Genomic DNA, 13,551 nt, shown 5'->3' with positions numbered 1-13,551 from the left:
TGGTGATCCTGTCACTCCTGTCTGTGTTCCACCTACAACTTCAGGCTTGCAAGACAGTGTCCAGTTACCTCAAGTGTCCGAGGATGCTCTGACTACCTTGAGTGCTGAGCCTATCCCTGCAATGTCTACTAGTTCAAGTAGTAGTTTCTCCACAGGGGGTGCCTTGTCGGAAAACAATTACTTGCAACTAGTAATGCCATCTCTTGTTGATGTCACATGCCATCTGCAGAAAGACATTTCTGTCGTGGCTAGTGCCCTCACTAGAGTGTCTGTTGTTGTTCCTAGTGTTCCAGATGGTGATAACGTCCTAGTTGACAGTGATTCCTGCAAAGTAAAGGGTTTATTTGTTGAGCCATCCTTACATGTTGTAAGAGATAGTAAGATCCATTTTTGCCTAGCTAACACTTCTGGTCACAGTGTTCGTCTCATAGCAAATACCAATCTTGTTGACCTTGTTCAATATCCTTACCCTGTTGAGGTAGAGGATGAGTTGTCACCTGACCAATGGGTCGGTGCTATTTCTACCGGGGAGACCTCATCCACTTCAATGGATCAATCCGTCCCACCAGTTGAGGAGAAAGACTTAGCTCCCACTGACTTCCCAGACGAGGTCAAGCGTTTGTTGACTCTTTTGAACAAACGTCATAAAGCCATTGCCTTACCAGGTGAGAAGATGGGTATAACGAACTTATTGTCCCATCGTATCCCACTTGAACCTGGTACTAGACCTATCTATATACCTGTGTACAGAATGCCTCATTCACAAGTTGCTGTCGCAGAAGAATTGATCAATCAAATGCTTGATGATGGAGTTATTGCACCTAGCAATTCACCTTGGAATGCGCCCTTGATCATAGTACCTAAGAAGGATGGTACTTGGCGCCCAATGATTGACTTTAGGAAGTTAAATGCGAAAACTATTCCAGATCGCTTCCCACTTCCTGTACTTGGTGATCTTTTATGTAACATCGGAGATAACATAGATGACGTAATCGTCATGTCTAAAGACATGGATACACACTTGAAAAGACTTGATGTAGTACTTGGTAAGCTTGAAGAAACCGATTTAAAGATCAAACTGTCTAAATGTCAATTTAAGGGTATACCAGTTAGTAATCCCACAGTCACTAGTGAATGTAGCCTTACAGCTAGTTCACGATGTACCAGGTGTTGCGCACCCTGGTAAAACAAGCCAGATTGAAATACTTTTGGCCTCGTATGGCAACTGATATTTCTGAGTATGTTAAGAAATGTAATGTCTGCATGCAACATAAGGTAATGTTAATGGTCCTATTCCAATCCAAGTGTATCCAACTACAGTGGACCCCCGCATAGCGACCTTAATCCGTGCAAGAGGGCTGGTTGTTATGCGAAATGTTCGGTATGCGAATTAATTTTCCCCATAAAAAATAATGGAAATCAAATTAATCCGTGCAAGACACCCAAAAGTATGAAAAAAAAAATGTTACCACATGAAATATACATTTTCCTACACACAAAGAGAAGGATACATGCACAATAGTAGAGTAGTACATGCACAATATATATTGTGCATGTACTACTCTACTAAATGAAGAATAAATGACACTTACCTTTATTGAAGATGCAGCAATGACTGATTGAGACACTGTGTCCTGGGAGTGCCTTTTCCTCCTGAGTACTGTAGGTCTTGTTTGGCATTTTCTTCCAGAACAGGCCTTATCACACTGTATGCCACTACGATTCTTAAATCTCTCAAACCAACCTCTGCTGGCTTTAAATTCAGCAATATGAGCACTAGTTCCAGGCATTTTTCCCTGTTCACCTGGGTGTTAGTCGACTGGTGTGGGTTGCATCCTGGGAGACAAGATTAAGGACCCCAATGGAAATAAGTTAGAGTCCTCGATGATGCACTGACTTTCTTGGGTTATCCTGGGTGGCTAACCCTCTGGGGTTAATTGTTTCTCGGTAATTGTTTCACATTAAGCCACACCAACAACACACTCTCCACATCTTCGAGTAATACAGCTGATGGTGGTGCAGCAACAACAGCTGTGGTGCAGCTGACCATGGTGCAGCTGCAGCTGTGGTGCAGCAGCAGCTGTGGTGCAGCAGCAGCTGTGGTGCAGCAGCAGCTGTGGTGCAGCAGCAGCTGACTGGTCCAGCAACAGCGATTCTTAAATCTCTCAAACCAACCTTTGCTGGCTTTCAATTCACCAATATGAGCACTAGTTCCAGGCGTTTTTCCCTGTTCACCTGGGTGTTAGTCGACTGGTGTGGGTTGCATCCTGGGAGACAAGATTAAGGACCCCAATGGAAATAAGTTAGACAGTCTTCGATGACACTGACTTTTTTGGGTTATCCTGGGTGGCAAATCCTCTGGGGTTAATTGTTTCTTGGTATTCTCAATAAGCCACACCAACAACGGTGCTACAGCAGCAGCAGCAGCTGACGGTGGTACAGCAGCAACAGACGATGCTACAGCAGCAACAGACGATGCTACAGCAGCAGCAGACGATGCTACAGCAGCAACAGACGATGCTACAGCAGCAGCAGACGATGCTACAGCAGCAGCAGACGATGCTACAGCAGCAGCAGACGATGCTACAGCAGCAACAGACGATGCTACAGCAGCAGCAGACGATGCTACAGCAGCAGCAGACGATGCTACAGCAGCAGCAGACGATGCTACAGTAGCAGCAGACGATGCTACAGCAGCAGCAGACGATGCTACAGCAGCAGCAGACGGTACTACAGCAGCAGCAGCAGCTGACGGTGGTACAACAGCAGCAGCAGCTGACGGTGGTACAGCAGCAACAGACGATGCTACAGCAGCAGCAGACGATGCTACAGCAGCAGCAGACGGTACTACAGCAGCTGTACCACCAATAGTAGCGATGGTTGATTGGGGTTTATTATACAACCTGGCCAGCTCGGAGATACGCACTCCACTTTCATACTTATCAATGATCTTTTTCTTCATCTCTATAGTAATTCTCACCCTTATTGCTGTAGGGTTGGCACTAGAAGCTTTCTTGGGGCCCATGGTCACTTATTTTCCAGAAAAAATCACCAAAAACACTGTAATAATACGAAATGTTCCGATTGTATGCTTGGATGTTACTGCGGAGGCTGGCTGGTAAACAATGCCACCGGCGGAACATGCGAGCGTGGCTCAGGCCGCACATTGGACGCGTCTCGGACGAAGGGCGGTGAGTGGGTTTTTGGGCGGTATGCGAGGCAAAATTTTTGCGATCAAAGCGTCCGGTATGCGGATTGTACGGTATGCGATGCGTACGGTATGCGGGGGTCCACTGTACTAGCAAACTGTGGGAAAGAGTTGCGCTAGATCTGTTAACTAATTTCCAATGTTCCCTCCAGGGCAACAAACGTCTGTGTTATGGTAGATCATTTCACCAGATATTGTGAGTTAGTTCCTATCGCAGATAAGACTGCCGAGACAGTAGCTAAAGCGTTTAAAGAATGCATTATCTGCAGGCATACCACCCCTAAGTCCCTAGTAACAGATAATGGAGGTGAATTCTGTAATGAGATTCTTGAAAATTTGTGTTACCTTGTACAAGATCTCTAAATCCACCATTGTTCCTCATCATCCTGCCAGCAATGGGTTAGCGAAACGAACCGACAAGAAAGTACTTGATGTCTTGAGAGCCACTATCAATCCCAACAGTTAAACTTGGGATGAAGTTATATCTGATGTGCAGTGTGCTATAAATTCTGCTTACAATGTTTCTATAGGCGACATTCCACATTATGCATTGTACGGTGTAGATAAACTATAAAAACCACACGAAAATATACCGCTAATGGGAGGCTAATGGCTGATAAGTGAACTCCGTTATTTATGATCCGATTTCTTTCATTTTTGGTGTATGTTAAGAAGCATCTTTTCATCATACACTGCCCAAGTTTCAATAATATAGTCCAACAAACAACTGAGATCCAATTCCCTAGATCAAGAACAAGAGCCCCCTCACCAGCATCAATTAACCTCCCTTGAGGCCCGCTCGCATCTGGAAATTTTGCTCGTGTCTGGAAGCAAAAAATAGACCGAGCAGCTGCTCGTATCTGCAAAAACTCGCATGTGGATGCACTCGTAAGTAGAGGTTCCACGGTGTATCAAAATTCAAGGAACAATTAATGGGCAATAAGTGGCAAGGGACCATTAATGTAATATAATAGAACCATCATTCCTCAATAACGTGTGCAAAAATCATGACACTCCTATGAATACTTTTCGCAAAAACAACAAAATAACGTCAATAACTTACTCCTGAGTTATACATATACAGTGGAACCTCGGCTTACAAGTGCCCCACCATACGAGTTTTTTCAGGATACGAGCAGTCGTTCAGTCGATTTTTTGTTTCTACATATGAGCTTCCCCCTCAAGGGAGGTTCCTTGATGCTGGTGAGGGCCTCTTGATCTAGGGAATTGCAGCTGTGCTCCAGTTCCCTAAATTAATAATTATAATAATAATAATGAATGAGTCTCAGAACATCGCCACTAGGTGGCACAGCCAATGCCACAACATCAGCTGAGCTGTGCAACGTGTTTATGTCTCCATGGAAGCATTTCTCGTATTATTATTGCCAAATTTCTTGTTTCTAACCATGGATCCTAAGAAAGTAAGTGCAAAGGACAGTGTTGAGAAGAAAAAGAGGATGATGTCCATGGAATTACAGCATGAAATCATAGATAAACAAGCGAGGGGGTGTCAGTAGGAGCTAGTAGCAAGTAGCCTATCATCCACTCTCCACCTCCACCAGCGTATGTACACTTTATAAAACCACTTCATTTCTTTACATTCCCTATTATGTTGTTATACAATATTTCTTGTTTATGAAACTAGTGCAGTTAGCCTCACACTCTGGTTTCTTTTATAATAAAAGCATGGGAAGATATATGTATTCTAGAGTATATATCATGTTTCTATGTTAAATATATTGTTTATTATGTCATATTCATATTAGATGAATTGTGATAGATAAATAAGCCGTAGGATGATATTAGAGTCATATTGAAGTATTTCTGTCCTGCCTCCCGAGAGCAGGAATTCCGCTGGAATGGATTAATGGCATTTCAATTAATTTAAATGAGGAAAATTGACTCGGCATATGAACAGATCAGGATATGAGCAAGGTCACAGAATGGATTAAACTCGCAAGCCGAGGTTCCACTGTGTTAGTTTCCTGTAAAACTCTATGGCCATGGTGTGCCAAATCTCAGCATGTTGCACACCTCCACTAATATTGACAGCCCACAGGCAAAAGAGCCACTATCACTTCCCTGTGCTTGAATGGAGCCCTCAGAGAAGTTGTCATGTAGTGTATTTAGAATGAAACAATCATAAAAATCATAATTTTGGGAGTAAAAACAAAAACATGAATTGCCATCATACCCTCCTGAAGAGAGCAAAACAAAAAAAAAAATACATTTTTGGAGAAACATACTTAGAAATATGATAGAAACAAGCTGATTGTATCAACATGTTACCAGAATTAAGCACTATTTTTTTTTGTTAAGAAAACATTTTTTTCCCCACAAATTTTCATTTTTTTTATACCTTTCTTGACATGTTCATGCCCCCCTTAATGGTCCCCTAAAAATGATAAAAATGGTGCCATAGAGCCATGTAATGCACTCTGAGAGCCAATTCCTTTATGGCCAAGCAATAGGAAGGCTTCTGAGAGCAGCAGCATCTATGATGTAGAGGTTCTCTCTCACTTCTCATTGGCTGGGATTGCAAAATGTAAATACTTCTATGACTCACGAAATCGTAATGACACGATTGCAAACAAACCATACCACGGGCGGGGACAGAACCCGCGATCAGAGAGTCTCGAAACTCCAGACCGTCGCATTAGCCACTGGACCAACTAGCCACAATAAGACGAATCTTATTGTGGCTAGCTGGTCCAGTACTGGCTAACGCGACGGTCTGGAGTTTTGAGACTCTCTGATCGCAGGTTCTATCCCTGCCTGTTGTAAATACTTCTAGTTGGGAATGAGCCAAACACACATGTTTTTTCATACCACTCCAGAATGACAGTAAATTTCTGAATGTATTTTTAGTGTGTAGCTGAATGTTTAAACATAGTTTTGATAGGCAAACAGTGCTTGAGACATTTACAAGCTGCAACTCAGTGCAAACGAAAATACAAACCAAAATGGGACTTCATATGGTCCTCTGCCCAAGTTTCTGTAATTCTTGCCACACCAACAAGGGACCATATAAGGTCCTCTGCCCATTTAAGGGAGCCATCATATATAAGTGCATACACCTGTTCATTAGGAATACCCAAGTGGTTTCTTCTTTCTTTTCAGATGATGGCTAATATATTTCATTGAACAAATGCACAGAAGAGACTATGCTTTGGTTGATTCAAATACACAGTGAAAGTGACAGCGAGTCTGTACAAGAGATGGGAACTGATGGCGAATATATTCCATCATCCAATGAAAATAAATTAATTGCATTACCAGCCCCTCAGTCTCTAACCAAGAATTATAATGATAATATGGGTGGCACAGACAAAAGTGATATGTTAGTGCACTTGTACAATAAATCAATGTTTGGATATGCCATTGATGTACAAGTGATTGCTAGTGTACAGGTGATTGTTGCCTTAGAGAAACATTACATGGATCTCAAGACCTTTAGGCTAGTAGTGTTTATCATTGCAACATCTTCAAATGAACAACTGGGATGGACCCTGAGATCATTCCCACTGAGTGAATTTCAGATGACGAGTGGTGGCAGTGGTCACTGATGAGTTTTGAAAGTCCTTATACTCCCAGAGCCTGGCTCGTCTGATGCTAGCCTGGTCAACCAGGTTGTTTTTGCTGGAGGCCCATTGCCCCACATATTCATCACAACCTGGTTGATCTGGCTGTGGGGTTGTGGCAGTGGTAGTCGTTGACTGGTAGGGGGAGTGATCCTCGTTAACTGGTGGGGGAAGTGGTCGTCGTTGACTGGTGGGGGGAGTGGCCATCGTTGACTGGTGGGGGAGTGGCCATCGTTGACTGGTGGGGGAGTGGTCGTTGTTGACTAGTGGGGGGAGTGGTCGTTGTTGACTAGTAGGGGGAGTGGTCGTCGTTGACTAGTAGTGGTCGTCGTTGACTAGTGGGGGGAGTGGTCGTCGTTGACTAGTGGGGGGAGTGGTCGTCGTTGACTAGTGGGGGGAGTGGTCGTCGTTGACTAGTGGGGGGAGTGGTCATCGTTGAGGGGTGGGGACAATGATCATAGTTGAGGGGTGGGGGCAGTGGTCGTCGGTGAGAGGTGGAGGCAGTGGTCGTCGTTGAGAGGTGGAGGTAGTGGTCGTCGTTGAGAGGTGGAGGCAGTGGTCGTCGCTGACGGGTGAGGCGGTGGTCGTCGCTCAGGGGCAGTGGCATGGTGGGTGGTTGCCAAGGGGCAGTGGCATGGTGGTTGCCGAGGGGAGGTGGCATGGTGGTTGTCGAGGGGTGGTGGCGTGATGGTTGTCGAGGGGTGGTGGCATGGTGGTTGTCGAAGGGTGGTGGCATGGTGGTTGTCGAGGGGTGGTGGCATGGCGGTTTTCGAGGGGTGATATTCCTCTGAAAAGTTTCGAGTTTCACTACTCTTGGAGCCCGGCCATGGGCCAGGCTCGTCTGGTGCTTGCCTGGTCAAATTAAGCTGTTGTTGCTGGAGGCCCGCTGCCCCACATATCCACCACAGCCTGGTTGATCTGGCACCTGATGAAGAAACTTGTCCAGCCGTGTTTATGATATCTTCTGGTAAGATGTTTAATAGTCTGGGACCTCGGATGTTGATCCAGTGTTCCCTTATTGTCCTCACCATACCCCTGCATGGTGGTTGTCGAGGGGTGGTGGCATGGTGGTTGTTGTTAAAGGGTGGTGGCACTGGAAGTCGTCCAAGGGGAGGGAAGTAGGTTTGAAGTGTACCCGTCACTAGGTTCGAGTTTTTTCAAAAGTCGCAGCCCGGTCTGGTGCCAGTCTTTTCTGTTGATTACCTGTTCAGCCAAATTATTGTCTGTTCAACCAGCCTGTTGACGTTAACAGACTACTGGCCCATATAGCCATTATAGCCTTAGCGGATGGTGCAAATAAGCCTCAGTTCAAAACTTCGTGAAAATCGAAGTCTAATGCCGTACCAGCCAATCATCTTCCCTGACTATCAAAGAAAGCCTCTGCCAGAACTTCAAAATGGGCATACAAATGAGCTACAGTATTAACAAATTAAGCAGGGCAATTTAACTAAGTAATAGAATTGAACAGACGGAATGGTACCCTCATCAAATGTAAAATGACAATACATTATGCAAACTTTTATTTTACCATTAAATCACTAAGTAAATAAAACTACTCTATATAAACACACCTTGCATGTACCTTTACCTTGGAACACCTTCCACTAGCTGAAGACTTGGACCAAAACTTACCTTTTTAGCATCATTGTTGTTATCGGCATGGTTGGGAGCCGGGCTCATGACTGACCCATTGCTCACCGCCCCGGACTGCGACAGCAGCTCATCGGAGCCACGCTACAAGGAGAAATACAGAATACATTAGAAACAGTCACTGATAAATATCACCTAATACTCTTACACTAACCAATGCATCATTCAGAACACACTTTAATTTTTAAAAAATATTAATCTTAAGCAGCACTTCCACGCAAGCTCGGATAGTTTTAATCACGCGAATACTTCATGACGAACTGAAGAAACGCGTGAAAAACAAAATCTCGTGGAACTAATTACTAAGGACGAGAAATTCTAAATAAAAAACATCAAGCAATCTCAACCTCATCAGCACATGCGAATGTCTATGGTAAAGTAATGTCATTTTGCATATACAACAATGAATTATATCCGGAGTCTTGTTCATTAAGAAGGTAAAAAACAAATGTGGTATAAAGAGCCCATAGTTTTTCAAACACATGATGTATTCATTTGGCGGCAAGGCCAGAAGCTACAAGACGCAGTAACACCTTTTGCATCTTCTAGCAACTGTATCTGGTTAGTGGCTGACCAGTTCCACCTCCAGGCTAGTCTGTTCTATCCCATTCCGATTCATGTGATCTAATCGTCCCCATTTCTACTGCTCACGCCTCCAGCCATTCTGTAATCTGCCATGGTCACCACATGTCAGTTGCAACACTCATCCTACACACCAAACTCCCATGGCATGTTAGCGTCACATATCGCCCCCCCCCCCCCTTCCAATCTATTTTTTTTCTCATGTCAGTGTCAGTTCCCCAGCTTCCCATACCAGTGTCAGCGAGTGCCATCACTTCCTCACTACACGCTACCCACCAGTAGACTCGCTCCAGGGGAATTCAAGGAAGGCGGGTAAGAGGCAGCAATAAAGGCAGGAGCTCAGCAGTTTCAGGTAACAAAGGTGTAGATGCACTGAGCCAGATGACAAAGGTGACCGAGGCTCAATATCGGATAACAAAGAACAGGAGGGAGGAGGAAGAATAAAGAGGGGAAGAGATAAAAGGACCAGAACTGGGGAAGGAGTGCTGTTAGAGCCAATGTAAGAGAACACTGAGAAAAGAGAAAACGTGATGGGAGGACGGAAACTCTGGTGTTTAGTTTAAGAGCTGGCAGCAAGCAGAGAAAGCTTGGGAGAGAGGGTGAAAGATGCAACACGGAGATGACCGAGTGATGTGAAGGCAGGGCGGGATCCAGTGATCCAAAGGGTGGCAACGAAGTAGAGAGCACTACACTGCCACTCTCCCATGCATAAAGTTCAAGAGCTCCCTACCCACCACTCACGCCTCCAATTTCAATCTAGCGCCAATCGTTTTGTGCCCCCACATGAAGTTTGGAAGTGATCAATAATACATGTCGAGTAAGAGATCAGCAAACACTTAACAGACGGCTAATTATCAACCCATTCACATTAAATTTATCAAACATTTGAAGGCGCAAATGAATTTCAAACACTTACCATACACTAGACACGAGCACCTCTGGAGAAGCAAGAGGGAAACCATTTTTAACGTCCGCTCCCAAAGACCAGACCGTGAGGGTAAATTACAGCATGCATTACTCATGCTCACGACTCACAAAAATCATAATGACACGATTGCAAACAAACCATACCACGGGCGGGGATAGAACCCGCGATCAGAGAGTCTCAAAACTCCAGACCGTCACGCTAACCACTGGACCAGCTAGCCACAATAAGATTCATCCAACTAGGTAGATTTCTACACCATAGGAAGGTTAGCATAGGCACCACTGTGACCACAAATGCAGGTTTTTACGGACGAATCTCCTGCTAGCGTGGCCGTGACGAACTCTAGCTCAAGTCCCCTCAAAGCCGTCAACATGACTCACGACTTCTATCCCCGCCCGTGGTATGGTTTGTTTGCAATCGTGTCATTACGATTTCGTGAGTCATGTTGACGGTTTTGAGGGGGCTTGAGCTAGAGTTCATCACGGCCAAGCTAGCTGAAGATTCGACTGTAAAAACTTGCATTTGTGGTCACAGTGGTGCCTATACTAACCTTCCTATGGTGTGGAAATATACCTAGTTGGACGAATTTTATTGTGGCTAGCTGGTCCAGTGGCTAACGCGACGGTCTGGAGTTTTGAGACTCTGATCGAGGGTTCTATCCCCGCCCGTGGTATGGTTTCTCATGCTCACCTTATTCTTTTACAAAATCCACCAATTTATGTTGATTAACGTAGTTATAAATGAAGTATTGATGAGAAGGGGTATGTCAGTTATCATCCATGACCTTTATTTGGCTAACAAGAGGATATGTGAAGAGAGATGAGGATCGAACGGAGAATGGGAGTTATCACCGAACGAAGCAGCAGCATGAATAAAAGAACAAACATTTCAGAAAATTATATAAAGTTTGAAGACTAGTTATGACAAGGTCAAGGACATTTATCAGTAATGTAAAAGTTTAAGTGAAATATTAATTACTGGTAAAAGATATGAGAGTAATTTTGAGATTTAAAGAGCCTTAGCAATACAGATATAAACAACGCGCACACACAAAACATCCAAAACCTAATTAGCAACCAATAAAAAACTAGCATGAATAAAACAAAAAATTATTACACCAAGCTAGAATAACCAGCAGCGGTTAAAAATGCCATTAAGTTGCAAGTTCCCTGAGATCCCTACAAGTACCCCAGTAATTATAAAAAAAAAAGTGAAAAGCCCAAAGTCGTGGGCAGTTAATCAAAATGTGTTCCACAGCCAGGGTAACTACTAGATTTCTATTTTCCAACTTAATACCTATAACTACTTCTGTGCCACTTGATGAATTAAACAGTTCTGGACGGCAAAACGTGTGTTTCATATACAGTTCCCCTTCTCCCTGCGACCTATTTACTCTGTCACATCCAAAAATATTGTAGTTTTTAACTGCTAACTCACCTTTCAAAACATCCCTTGTGTGTGTTTTTGTGAAAGCTCCAAACATTGCATTCGTCTCTGCGAATGCAATTTTTGGAGCTTTCACAGCTAATTTTGGAGCTAATTTTGTACTGCTGTTTGTTTTCAAACCCTGTATGTTTACAAAAAGAAAGGCAGAAAAACCATTTGGGATGTTTTGATTTAGTATGGATTTGTTAGTACCACTGATACTGTACCATCGTGTGATATAGTTCTTGGTGGTTGTATTTCTAGTCTCCAACGTCGGCATTGTGGCATGTTGAATGTTCGGTCTGAATATATTTGGAACCAGTTCGCTGCATTCCATCGTCATATGTGCTGTATAACCTGTGTTCTTCCGTTGGGTTTCTTTGTCTTTCTTAGATTGTAACTCACTCCCCTCTGCACTTTCTGCCTTTGATACAGTTTACACACACACACACCAGGGAGGAAGGGCAGCCGTCAGCTCCAGGGAGTTCCAAAAGTCTAGAAAATATGGAGAACTTGCCCATCAATATATGTCTGTTCCTATAGGCTCAGAGCCCCTTGGCTCATGGGGAAAGAATGCATCTAAGTTCCTTAAGGAGCTAGGCAAAAGACTCATCAGGGTAACTAGGGATCCCAGGGCAGCTAGTTTTCTACTCCAGCGACACAGCGCTGCTGTTCAGAGGGGTAATGCCTGCTGTATCTTGGGCACACGCCCCAGTTCTGAAGAGCTGGATGAGATTTTTGCATTATAATCAGTGACAAACCCGTAACAATATGTACTAGACATGTATCTCTCACATCTCATGTACTGTATATGCCATCTTTTATATATATATATATATATATATATATATATATATATATATATATATATATATATATATATATATATATATATATATATATATATATATATATAGATATATATATATATATATATATATATATATATATATATATATATATATATATATATATATATATTTTATTTTTTATTATCACACTGGCCGATTCCCACCAAGGCAGGGTGGCCCGAAAAAGAAAAACTTTCACCATCATTCACTCCATCACTGTCTTGCCAGAAGGGTGCTTTACACTACAGTTTTTAAACTGCAACATTAACACCCCTCCTTCAGAGTGCAGGCACTGTACTTCCCATCTCCAGGACTCAAGTCCGGCCTGCCGGTTTCCCTGAACCCCTTCATAAATGTTACTTTGCTCACACTCCAACAGCACATCAAGTATTAAAAACCATTTGTCTACATTCACTCCTATCAAACACGCTCACGCATGCCTGCTGGAAGTCCAAGCCCCTCGCACACAAAACCTCCTTTACCCCCTCCCTCCAACCTTTCCTAGGCCGACCCCTACCCCGCCTTCCTTCCACTACAGACTGATACACTCTTGAAGTTATTCTGTTTCGCTCCATTCTCTCCACATGTCCGAACCACCTCAACAATCCTTCCTCAGCCCTCTGGACAACAGTTTTGGAAATCCCGCACCTCCTCCTAACTTCCAAACTACGAATTCTCTGCATTATATTCACACCACACATTGCTCTCAGACATGACATCTCCACTGCCTCCAGCCTTCTCCTCGCTGCAACATTCATCACCCATGCTTCACACCCATATAAGAGCGTTGGTAAAACTATACTCTCATACATTCCCCTCTTTGCCTCCAAGGACAAAGTTCTTTGTCTCCACATACTCCTAAGTGCACAACTCACCCTTTTCCCTTCATCAATTCTATGATTCACCTCATCTTTCATAGACCCATCCGCTGACACGTCCACTCCCAAATAACTGAATACATTCACCTCCTCCATACTCTCTCCCTCCAATCTGATATCCAATCTTTCATCACCTAATCTTTTTGTTATCCTCATAACCTTACTCTTTCCTGTATTCACCTTCAATTTTCTTCTTTTGCACACCCTACCAAATTCATCCACCAATCTCTGCAACTTCTCTTCAGAATCTCCCAAGAGCACAGTGTCATCAGCAAAGAGCAATTGTGACAACTCCCACTTTATGCGTGATTCTTTATCTTTTAACTCCACGCCTCTTGCCAAGACCCTCGCATTTACTTCTCTTACAACCCCATCTATAAATATATTAAACAACCACGGTGACATCACACATCCTTGTCTAAGGCCTACTTTTACTGGGAAATAATTT

The 13,551-nt window shown here is 43.6% G+C and overlaps 1 protein-coding gene across 16 annotated transcripts in view; it reads right to left on the bottom strand.

The window, feature by feature from the left end:
- Positions 1 to 13,551, bottom strand: part of heph (polypyrimidine tract-binding protein 1 heph) — a 603,602-nt gene that overhangs the window by 106,068 nt on the left and 483,983 nt on the right. For all 16 annotated transcript variants that reach the window (XM_070092722.1, XM_070092729.1, XM_070092712.1 and 13 more), the window contains one exon: positions 8,422 to 8,523. In XM_070092722.1, the coding sequence (XP_069948823.1) occupies positions 8,422 to 8,523 (102 nt within the window). The remainder of the gene's footprint in view (positions 1 to 8,421; positions 8,524 to 13,551) is intronic.

The sequence above is a fragment of the Cherax quadricarinatus genome, chromosome 40 (genome assembly GCF_038502225.1).
Source record: "Cherax quadricarinatus isolate ZL_2023a chromosome 40, ASM3850222v1, whole genome shotgun sequence".
NCBI lineage: Eukaryota > Metazoa > Arthropoda > Malacostraca > Decapoda > Parastacidae > Cherax > Cherax quadricarinatus.
Note: the sequence above shows the minus strand (reverse complement) of the source record. Positions and strands in the feature narration are given on the sequence as shown.